The sequence below is a fragment of the Mus musculus genome, chromosome 2 (assembly GCF_000001635.26).
Source record: "Mus musculus strain C57BL/6J chromosome 2, GRCm38.p6 C57BL/6J".
In the NCBI taxonomy this organism is placed as follows: domain Eukaryota; kingdom Metazoa; phylum Chordata; class Mammalia; order Rodentia; family Muridae; genus Mus; species Mus musculus.
Window position 1 is genome coordinate 23,241,263 of NC_000068.7, and position 12,355 is coordinate 23,253,617.

The following is a 12,355-nucleotide window of genomic DNA, read 5'->3' on the forward strand; positions in this document are numbered from 1 at the left end:
TGTCATAGACAAGAAGTAGATACATATAAAGTCAGTTCAGAAAATCAATTATGATTTTATGTTAAATATACTTTAGAAATTGCCTAAGAAACACATCTATAATCCACGAATGTATCTTAATGCTTTAAAAATATTTTTAAAAATATCTTTTATTGCACCAAAGGTGTTTTGGGCAGATCTCACTTAAAGGTGGTATGAAATCACATGTGGTACATAGTAATATGGAGAAATACTGTGGGAAGTGCACTTTTCTGAAAGTGCAGAGTGACTGCATGTGCAATGTGCATATAGATGGAGATTTAAACTTGACACACTAATTCCTTAGTTGGCCTTTGTTGCAAACATTTGTCCCAGACTAGGAAAATAGTCTTCCTTTTCTTCTTTTCCTTTTTCTACAACTGCACTTTTTTTCCTGATTTCATACTCTTTTGTTTGTTTTTGAGACAGGGCTTCTCTGCATAGCCCTAGATGTCCTAGAACTCAGTGTGAGGACAAGGGTGGCCTCAAACTCACAGAGATCCACCTCCTTCTGCCTCTTGAGAGCTGTGATTAAGGGTGTGCACTACCACTGCCTAGCTTATTTTTACTTTGGTTCAGGACACCTTTTCATGCTCATAGAGGGGAAAAAGCACAAGGATTTCAAGATTTTAAGTAATCTTTGGAAGCTAACAAACTGGCCTCTAGCTCATTAACCTGAGTTTATATCACAGAACAAGTGGCAGTTGTGATGGAGAATTTTAGACTTGCAGATACTGAAGTAGTATCTCTGGGCATAGTAAACATGAAACTCATATTAATTAATTCTAAGGCCAGTTATCTCATTTATCAGTTTATGGGTGAGTATTTTATAATAGAATGGATCAGTAAGTCTAGCCATCCCATTGTAAGAAGATGAAATTAGCAAATGATTGAAAAGGCAGAGGTTAATGATGGAATAAATGGGGCAAGGCAAATTTGGAAAGGAACGATATTGGATTTAATTCAAAGGAACAGGAATTTAGAGCAGATATCAGGATCCTGGTTTTATGATAAGTCCAATAAAGATAACATAAAATTATAGACATGAGACCTTGAATGGTTCTATATATAGGCATGTGAACATAGGGGTTCAAGGTAATTCTGACAATTTTTTTTTCTTTTGTTTGCTTAGTACTGGGAATTGATAAAATTCCCACTGAAAATTGTAAATATTTCCCAAGACACTGGAGAATGTCTCTATAGACACTAGGGATGCTGCATTATTTACTTGACCTCATTTTATAGAGAGTGGATTAGAGTCCCTTATGTACACTGACCAGGTGACCCCTCAATGGAACTTCTTTTCCAACTCACTGCTGTTCTTCTTATGTACATTTATGGTCAAGGTTTATAATTGGTTGGCAAAAGACTCTTGAGCTTAACAGTTAGCATCCAGCTGCTGTGAGTTCATGAGTTCAATGGCCTCATGTCCACCAAACACTGTTGGTTGTAGTCCTCACTAATCTCTGGCGTTTGTAGTCTTTCTGTGCCCTCTTGTTCCTTATGCCCTGAGCCTTTGGGGTAGGGATTGTGTCTAAGATGTCTCATTTAAGCCTGAGCACTCCACAGACACATACTCTCTGCAGTTGGACCATGTGTGAGTCTCTATATCAACCACTGGTCTTTTGTAAAAAGACACTTTTCTGAGGGAAACCAAGAACTGCACTTTTCTATGGGTCTAGAGACAAATATTTACAAGGAAGCCTGATACTTTTGCACTCTAAACAAACTAATAGTAGTGGGTTCTCCTCTAGGGCCTATGAGCTTCCCAGCAATGAATCATTTGCTGAATTTATACATACATTTCTTCCTGTGAGGAGCTTCAATAAATCAGAAAGCTGTTTATTTACTCACAGCATTTGTAGCATTATTTTATGCACAGCCATATCCTCTTGCCTGGCTGTTAATTATTGTTGCCCATAGTGTTCACAGCTGGGTACGACTTTTACTTTTCTTACCTTACTGCCTGAATAGTCCTATGAGAGCTAGTCAGGAAGAAGGAAGCCTCCTAGTAAGTACCAGTTTGATTTCTTCATTCCCTGTGATCACAGTATGTGGTGTTCCTAGTGACTACATTATGTGGTGTCTTCAGCAATGGAGTCTTACATCCAGCTCTGGTGGGCAAACTGAGATTAATAGCAACAGCTTTATTGTTTTGTTGGGGTGTCTCTGGGATTCCTTTGAACAACAACTCCAGGGGAAGAATTATACACACAGAGTTGGGATTTTGGTTCTCTCTCTCCCTCTCTCTCTCTCTCTCTCTCTCTCTCTCTCTCTCCCTCCCTCCCTCCCTCCCTCTCTCTCTCCCACTCCCTCTCCCTCTCCCTCTCCCTCTCCCTCTCCCTCTCCTTCTCCTTCTCCCTCTTCCTACCTTCCCCCCCTCTCTCTCACACACACAGTTATATGCTGGAGGGATGGATCAGTAGTTAAGATCATATACTGCTCTTCCAGAGGACCAGAGTTTGATACTTGACATCTATGTGAGATGGCTCACAGCTGTCTGTAACTCCATTTCTAGAGAATCTGTTTTTCTCTTTTGACCTCTGCTGGCATCTATACACATGTGTACATGCCAACACAAAGTTATTCATACCTACACATAAACAAAACTAATAAAAAATCTTTAATATATATATGTATATACATACATACATACATACATACACATATATATGTATATATACGAAGCTAGTCAAAGGGTGTGCTTCTATATGGCTTTTGAACATACTTAGTGTATTGCCCGTTCTCCCCTCATCCCCCTCTCCCCTACTTAAACCTTTGGCTCCAGGTATTCCCTTCCCTTTTATATCTTCTGTGTTCTAGTACTATAATTTTCAATGCTTCAACCTTTCTGTGAGAAACATTTTCAGAATTAACTGGAAACATATTCTTAGAATTTACAGATTTATCTCTCAACGTTTTAAAATGTCTCAGAAGAATCCCTCTACTATTCTCTTCAGGCAAAGAGAAGTAATGGATTTAAATTGTTTTTAAAGGTTATGTATATGTGTGTGTGTTTGTACATGTTTGAGCAGGTCTGGTGGATGGCAGAAGACCTTTGAAGAGCTGAAATCTCATGTCCTTGTGAGCCACCTGGCATGAGTGCTAAGAACAAAATTTGGGCCCCTCAAAAGAGCAGTAAGTGCTCTTAACAACCAAGCCATCAGCCGGGCGTGGTGGCGCATGCCTTTAATCCCAGAACTCGGGAGGCAGAGGCAGCCAGATTTCTGAGTTCGAGGCCAGACTGGTCTACAGAGTGAGTTCCAGGACAACCAGGGCTACACAGAGAAACCCTGTCTCAAAAAAACAAAAAAAAGAAAGACCCCCCCCCCCAAATGAGCCATCTCCTCAGCCTTGCAATGGGTTCTTTTCAATGTGCATTCTATAATGAAGAAAAAAATGTACCACCCTTGAATAATAAAGCTTGGTGTCTGATCCAGGATTGGAGAATGGAGAGGGAAGAGCTCATCACTGTAATGTGTTTTATGCTGTCAGGTTTGTTTCATCTCTGTGAACCATTGATAGGAATTTTAGCTCATTTCCTCCATAGTAGGCCGTTTTAAATGCAAAGTATTTCCAAGGTGCTGCCAAAATATTGTTACAATATGAAACTATAAGTAATACACCATTGAGCAGTTATTAAGTCAGGATAGGTGGAAGCAGGAATGGTTAACTAAAGATGGTTTAAACACATAAGCCAAATTATAGTAACAAAGTAAAGACGTATAATAAGCTGATCTCTTAAAACCTTTAAAGATTCATACTTAAACACATTGCTGTACCTTTTGCTCTGAAGGCTTATCAACAAAGCTGATGCTGAAGTGACCTCACCTACGGCAAATGAGGTTCGTAATGTTGGTCCTGGGGAAACATACTCATTGCTGAACTTAGGATTTAATACTCATTTCTTACTTAGGATTTAATAACCATTACTCTCTTTCTCATTTAATTAATTTTTAGAGAATTTCATACAATGAATTTTAATCATATTTATCCCCCACCTTAAACTCTGCTCAGATCTACACCTACTTCTCTACCCAATCATTTGTCTTTTTTAATCTTAAAAATTAAATTTATTGATTTATGTTGATTGATTGTGTGTATGTGTGTGTGCTCTCATGAGGAGGGCAGAAGATAACTTGCTAGATTCAGTTCTCTCCTTCCATCTTGTAGACCTTAGGCATTAAAAGGAGGCCCATGGATCAAACTCAGATTGTCATGCTTGACAGCAGGTGCGTTTTACCTGTTCAACTATTCCCATCCTCCATTCCCCTTCCCCTATTCTTATGCCTTGGTTTTTAAACCTATAGAGTCCAGTTTCTGTTGCCCATATGTTATCAATATTTTTCTTACAAAAACAATTTATGAAAACCCTGTTCACCTGTATGACACTAATTCCAAAATATTCTCATTGGACCCAATGTAACATACATTGATGTCCTTCTTGACCCCGCCTTCTTCATATGAAATTGATGTCATTACAATAGAAGTCTTTGAGATTTTCATGACTTATTATACTAAGTTAAGATATTCATGATGACTGGCATGGTGGTGCACACCTTTAATCCCAGAACTTGGGAGAAAGAGACAGGAAGATCTCTGAGTTTGAGGATAGTCTGGTCAGCAGAGTAAGTTTGAAGACAGCCAGGGCTACATAGAGAAACTGTCTTGAAAATACAAAACAAAAAGATGTAAGCACTAATATAAATGTTGGTTTAAAAATCTATCTTAGTTTTGGTAGGAAATTCAGTAGTATAACTTGTAAAGCTAGCTCCTTTGTTGAAATGTGTACATGAGCATTTATCTATCAGTGTTTTTTCTCCGCTTCTGTGTTTAATATTCAGTCACATGAAGATTAAACATTAAGCTTTATCTAGAGAATGTATATGAGGTTATGCATTGTAATATTCTAATTTTAGCACATTCTCTTCTTGAAGTTTAATTACATTCAAAATACGAAGTTGAGATATCTTATGGAAACTTTATTGATATCAATTTTATCAGAAATCTCTCTGAGACTCTTCCATAGACATGTGCTGACGATTTACTTGAGGTTGAAGATCATAAAAGTAAATATATACTAAATAAACAAGTGGAAGGTAAATGTTGAATTCTCTTTAGAAAGTCTTTCTTCCCTCATTTTATTAGTTCTTTGAGAATCTTGAATAATGTATTTGATCATTTCTACCTGCTCACCTAATTCATCTCAGATCCATCTCCACGTTACTAACTATCCAACTTCAGGTCCTCTAAAAACAAACAAACAAACAAACAAACAAACAAACGTAAAGAAAAACCTCATCAAGTACAGTTGATGCTGCCCATATGCTCTGCGATGTGGCCTTTTACTGGAGCATGGTTTCCCAGCCTGGACTTTACTTCTGCTCTCAGAACTTATCAGTTGCCTATAGCTCCTTAGCTGTGGATAGGACTTTTTACTGACTTCCCTCAACATGCTGGGACATTTTGTGGCTTGAGGTTGTTCCGGCTTATGTATGCTGTTTCAACTACTGTAAGTACATATGTTCAACTGCTCTGCTGTGTGTGAAAAACAGTTTCCTTGTAATCATCCATCACTTGTTGCTCTTACAATCTTTCTGCCACTTCCTCCACAGAGATCCCCGAGACTGAGGGGGGAAACCTATGATATAGAAGTCCTGGTTAGGCCTGATGATTCTGCCATCTTGTATTCTCTGGACCTTGGCCAGCTGTAGGTCTCTGTATTAATTACTATCTACAGCAAAAGAAGCTTTTTTGGTGAGCACCAAGAGATGCACTTTGGTGGGTAGAATTATGCTTGGCCCACAGAAGTGACACTGTTAGGAGGTGTGGCCTTGTTGGAATAAGTACGGCCTTGTTGGAGGAAGTGTGTCACTGTGTAGGCCAGCTTTAAGGGCTCCTAATGCTTAAGCTCTGCCCAGTGCAGAAGAGAGAGCTTCCTCCTGGCTGCCTGCAGAGGCCAGTCTCCTCCTGGCTGCCTTTGGATCTAGATGTAGAACTTCCAATTCCTTCACCAGCACCATGTCAGCCTGGATACTGCCATTCTTCTTGCCATGATTACAGTGGACTTAACCTCTGAAACTGTAAGCCAGCCCCAATTAAATATTGTCCTTTATAAGTGTTTACAGCAATGGAAACCCTAACTAAGACATGCATTAATCTATGTGTGTAATAATAAATCTTTAGCCATTAGTTTAATACTCTACCAATTTAGCAGAAAAAGAGTATTAGATGATTCTCTGTGACCAATTTAGTCACAGGTTCTTGGCCAAATATTGGTACCAGGTAGGGGTTTTAACCAGTGGTGGGCCAATTCAATCATCCCATGATTGATTCCTTCTATAATTTTTATGCCACTATTACACCAAAGGGCATGTCTTGCCAGGTTGTTTATGTTGTAGTGTTCACGTCTGGGTAAGATTGGTGATTATTTTTTCCTCTGGTAACTTATGCACTATGAAAGTTAGGTAGTAGGAATGTAGCATCCAGGTGAATACCAGCTGATTTCTTTACATTCTATCACCAGAGTATTTGGTGTCTTCATCAATACAGTTTTACCACTAAGTAATAGAGGGAAACCATGAGTATTGGCTATAGCCTGTAGTATTTGAGGTCTGTGGCACCACATTGGCCAACAACTCAAAAAGGAGTAACCTATTTCTATCACTGAGATTTTTTATTAGCTAGCTTGTGGTATCTGGGAGGGTATTGTTGGCCTATTGTCGCGTAACTTCATTTAACATTTTACATTGTATATATTTTAGGAGTCTTCTATAGTAGGTTTTCATGACTTTCTCAAATTTTTACTTACCCTACCAACATAATCCCTTGCCATTCTGCCTTTTCCCACACTAATTTAGTCCTGCTTGCTCCATTATTTCCTTTAACATTTTATTCCACTGTGTTCTATCTCCACTCCCCTGAGGTCCTCCCACATTCATACTTCCTAACTAACTTTCTGACATCAATGAATACTACAAATGGAATATATCTGAAGAGCCAGTGTTAGCATTAACACATGAGAGAAAACATGCAGTATTTGTCTTTCTAGATCTGGGTTACCTCACACAGAATGACTGTTTCCAGCTCCATTCATTTTCCCGTGGATTTCACATTTTTTTTTCAAAACAGTTAAACAATATCTTATTGTTTAAGCGTACCAAATTCTCATTATCCACTCATTAGTTGATAGACATCTTGGGTATTTCTATTTCCTGACTATTGTAAATAGAGCACCAATAAACATGTATAAGCTAGCATCTCTATAGTAGAATAGAAACCTTTAGATCTATGCTCAAGAGTCATACAGCTTCATAATGTTGTAGATCTCTTTCTAGCTCTTTGAAGAACTGCCATAGTGTTTTTTATAGTGGTGGCACCAGTATATCAGCAGTGAAGCTGTGGTTCTCTTTGCCACCTCCACACCAGCATGTGTCATCATTTGTTTTTTGGATTTTAGAAGTTCTGACTGTGGTAAGATAAAATCATAAAGTAGCTTTCATTTGCATTTCCCTGATAGCTAAGCATATTGTATATTTAAAATATTTTATAGCCATTTTTATTTCATCATTTGAGAACATTTTGTTTAGATTTATGTGTTGGTTTTTGAGTTTTTCCCATTTTTCTTAATGTTTTTATTTATTTAAATGCATTTTATACATCAAACATATTAATAGCATTGAGTGTTTTGAGACTCAAATGATACATAAAAATTTGTTCAACTTTTATATTCATATCCTTACATACCCTAAAAATATAATTAATGAACATTTAATACTATCCATAACTAAGGATCCTATATCTAATGTTGAATACTAAAATGTGTCAAAACATATAAAATATTCTTTGGGAATTAAGCATACTAAAAGAGCATGGAATATTAAAAATAAATTGTTAAGAAATATATTCAAAAGCACTTATATGATATCATCTGACATAGTGTGAGAGTATTTTTTTATTAGGTATTTTCTTCATTTATATTTCAAGTCCCCCATATCCTCCCCACCCCATCTGCTCCCACTTCTTGACCCTGGCATTCCCCTGTACTGAGGCATATAAAGTTTGCAAGACCAATGGGACTCTCTTTCCACTGATGGCCTACTAGGCCATCTTCTGATACATATGCAGCTAGAGACACGAGCTCCGGGGGGTACTGGTTAGTTCATATTGTTGTTCCACCTATAGGGTTGCTGATCCCTTTAGCTCCTTGGGTACTTTCTCTAGCTCCTCCATTGGGGGCCCTGTGATCCACCCAATAGCTGACTGTGAGCATCCACTTCTGTGTTTGCTAAGCCCTGGCATAATCTCACAAGAGACAGCTATATCAGGGTCCTTTCAGCAAAATCTTGCTAGTGTATGCAATGGTGTCAGCGTTTGGAAGCTGATTATGGGATGGATCCCTGGATATGGCAGTCTCTAGATGGTCCATCCTTTTGGTTCAGCTCCATACGCTGTCTCTGTAACTCCTTCCATGGGTGTTTTGTTCCCAATTCTAAGAAGGGGCAAAGTGTCCACACGTTTGGTTTTCTATCTTCTTGAGTTTCATGTGTTTCACAAATTTTATCTTATATCTTGGGTATTCTAAGTATCAGGGCTAATATCCACTTATCAGTGAGTACATATCATGTGAGTTCTTTTGTGATTGGGTTACCTCACTCAGGATGATGCCCTCCAGGTCCATCTATTTGCCTAGGAATTTCATAAATTCATTCTTTTTAATAGCTGAGTAGTACTCCATTGTGTAAATGTACCACATTTTTTGTATCCATTCCTCTGTTGAGGGGCATCTGGGTTCTTTACAGCTTCTGGCTATTATAAATAAGGCTGCTATGAACATAGTGGAGCATGTGTCCTTCTTACCAGTTGGATCATCTTCTGGATATATGCCCAGGAGAGGTATTGTGGGATCCTCCGGTAGTACTATGTCCAATTTTCTGAGAACCCGCCAGACTGATTTACAGAGTGGTTGTACAAGCTTGCAATCCCATCAACAATGGAAGAGTGTTCCTCTTTCTCCACATCCTTGCCAGCATCTGCTGTCACCTGAATTTTTGATCTTAGCCATTCTGACTGGTGTGAGGTAGAATCTCAGGGTTGTTTTGAGTTGCATTTCCCTGATGATTAAGGATGCTGAACATTTTTTCAGGTGATTCTCAGCCATTCGGTATTCCTCAGGTGAGAATTCTTTGTTACGCTCTGCACCCCATTTTTTAATGGAGTTATTTGATTTTCTGGAGTCCACCTCCTTGAGTTCTTTATATATATTGGATATTAGTCCCCTATCTGATTTAGGATTGGTAAAGATCCTTTCCCAATCTGTTGGTGGCCTTTTTGTCTTATTAACAGTGTCTTTTGCCTTGCAGAAGCTTTGCAATTTTATGAGGTCCCATTTGTTGATTCTCGATCTTACAGCACAAGCCATTGCTGTTCTATTCAGGAATTTTTTCCCCCTATGCCCATATCTTCGAGGCATTCCCCCACTTTCTCCTCTATAAATTTCACTGTCTCTGGTTGTATGTGGAGTTCCTTGATCCACTTAGATTTGACCTTAGTGCAGGGTGATAGGAATGGATCGCATTGCATTCTTCTACATGATAACCGCCAGTTGTGCCAGCACCATTTGTAGAAAATGCTGTCTTTTTTCCACTGGATGGTTTTAGCTCCCTTGTCAAAGGTCAAGTGACCATAGGTATGTGGGTTCATGTCTGAGTCTTCAATTCTATTCCATTGGTTTACTTGTCTCCTACTTTACCAGTACTATGCAGTTTTTTTTTTTATCACAATTGCTCAGTAATACAGCTTTAGGTCAGGCATGGTGATACCACCAGAGGTTCTTTTATCCTTGAGAAGAGTTTTTGCTATCCTAGTTTTTTTGTTATTCCAGATGAATCTGCCGATTGCCCTTTCTAATTCGTGGAAGAATTGAGTTGGAATTTTGATGGGGATTGCATTGAATCTGTAGATTGTTTTTGGCAAGATAGCCATTTTTACTATATTGATCCTGCCAATCCACGAGCATGGGAGAAATTTCCATCTTCTGAGATCTTCTTTGATTTCTTTCATCAGAGACTTGAAGTTCCTATCATACAGATGTTTTACTTCCTTACTTAGAGTCACGCCAAGGTATTTTATATTATTTGTAACTATTGAGAAGGGTGTTGTTTCCCTAATTTCTTTCTCAGCCTGTTTATCCTTTGTGTAGAGAAAGGCCATTGACTTGTTTGAGTTAATTTTATATCCAGCTACTTCACTGAAGTTGTTTATCAGGTTTAGGAGTTCTCTGGTGGAATTTTGGGGGTCACTTATATATACTATCATATCATCTGCAAATAGTGATATTTTGACTTCTTCCTTTCCAATTTGTATCCCCTTGATGTCCTTTGGTTGTCGAATTGCTCTGGTTAGAACTTCAAGTACTATATTGAATAGGTAGGGAGAAAGTGGGCAGCCTAGTCTAGTCCCTGATTTTAGTGGGATTGCTTCCAGCTTCTCACCATTTAGTTTGATGTTGGCTACTGGTTTGCTGTATATTGCTTTAATCATGTTTAGGTATGGGCCTTGAATTCCTGATCTTTCCAAGACTTTTATCATGAATGGGTGTTGGATTTTGTCAAATGCTTTCTCAGCATCTAACGAGATGATCATGTGGTTTTTGTCTTTTAGTTTGTTTATATAGTGGATTACGTTGATGGATTTCCATATATTAAACCATTCCTTCATCCTTGGAATGAAACCTACTTGATCAAGATGGATGATTGTTTTGATGTGTTCTTAAATTCGGTTAGTGAGAATTTCATTGAATATTTTTGCATCGATATTCATAAGGGAAATTGGTCTGAAGTTCTCTATCTTTGTTGGGTCTTTATGTGGTTTAGGGATCAGAGTAATTGTGGCTTCATAGATTGAATTGTGTAGAGTACCTTCTGTTTCTATTTTGTGGAATAGTTTGAGAAGTTGGAATTAGATCTTCTTTGAAGGTCTGATAGAACTCTGCACTAAATCCATCTGGTCCTGGGCTTTTTTTTTTTTTTTTTTTTTTTTGGTTGGGAGACTATTAATGACTGCTTCTGTTTCTTTAGGGGATATAGGACTCTTTAGGGTCATTAATCTGATCCTGATTTAACTTTGGTACCTGCTATCTGTCTAGAAATTTGTCCATTTCATCCAGGTTTTCCAGTTTTGTTGAGCATAGCCTTTTGTAGAAAAATGTGATGGTGTTTTGGATTTCTTCAGGATCTATTGTTATGTCTCCCTTTTCATTTCTTATTTTGTTAAATAGGATGTTGTCCTTGTACCCTCTAGTAAATCTGGCGAAGGGTTTATCTATCTTGTTGATTTTCTCAAAGAACCAGCTCCTAGTTTGGTTCATTCTTTGAATAGTTCTTGTTTCCACTTGGTTGATTTTTACCCCTGAGATTGATTATTTCCTGCAGTCTACTCCTCTTTGGTGAATTTGTTTCCTTTTGTTCTAGAGCATTTAGGTGTGTTGTCAAGCTGCTATTGTGAGCTCTCTCTAGTTTCTTTTTGGAGGCACTCAGACCTATGAGTTTTCCTCTTAAAAATGCTTTCATTGTGTCCCATAAGTTTGGGTATGTTGTGGCTTCATTTTCATTAAACTCTAAAAAGTCTTTAATTTCTTTCTTTATTCCTTCCTGGACCAAGGTATCATTGAGGAGAGTGTTGTTCAGTTTCCACGTGAATGTTGACTTTCTATTATTTATGTTGTTATTGAAGATCAGCCTTAGTCAATGATGATCTGATAAGATGCATGGGACAATTTCAATAATTTTGTATCTGTTGAAGCCTGTTTTTTGACCAATTATATGGTCAATTTTGGACAAGGTACCATGAGGTGCTGAGAAGAAGGTATATTCTTTTGTTTTAGGATAAAATGTCTGTAGATATCTGTTAAATCCATTTGTTTCATAACTTCTGTTAGTTTCACTGTGTCCCTGTTTAGTTTCTATTTCTAGGATCTGTTCATTGATGAAAGTGTGGTGTTGAAGTCTCCCACTATTATTGTGTGGGGTGCAATGTGTGCTTTGAGCTTTAAAAAAGTTTCTTTAATGAATGTGGCTGCCCTTGCATTTGGGGCATAGATATTCAGAATTGAGAGTTCCTCTTGGAATATTTTACCTTTGATTAGTATGAAGTGCCCCTCCTTGTCTTTTTTGATAACTTTGGGTTGGAAGTAGTTTTTATTCGGTATTAGAATGGCTACTCTAGCTTGTTTCTGCAGAGCATTTTCTTGGAAAATTGTTTTCCAGCCTTTCACTCTGAGGTAGTGTCTGTCTTTTTCCCTGAGATGGGTTTCCTGTAAGCAGTAAAATGTTGGATC

At 38.0% G+C, this 12,355-nt stretch overlaps 1 protein-coding gene across 4 annotated transcripts in view; it reads left to right on the forward strand.

Moving 5' to 3' along the window:
• The window catches only part of Potegl (POTE ankyrin domain family, member G like), a 62,382-nt gene that overhangs the window by 36,515 nt on the left and 13,512 nt on the right, over positions 1-12,355 (forward strand). For 2 of the 4 annotated variants that reach the window (XM_017319257.2, NM_027635.1), the window contains exon 8: positions 3,815-3,863. In XM_017319257.2, coding sequence (XP_017174746.1) covers positions 3,815-3,863 — 49 coding nt within the window. Of the gene's footprint in view, positions 1-3,814; positions 3,864-4,191; positions 4,605-12,355 lie in introns of those variants that run through there. The other 2 variants (XR_003953719.1, XM_011239180.3) reach the window with 2 other exon arrangements.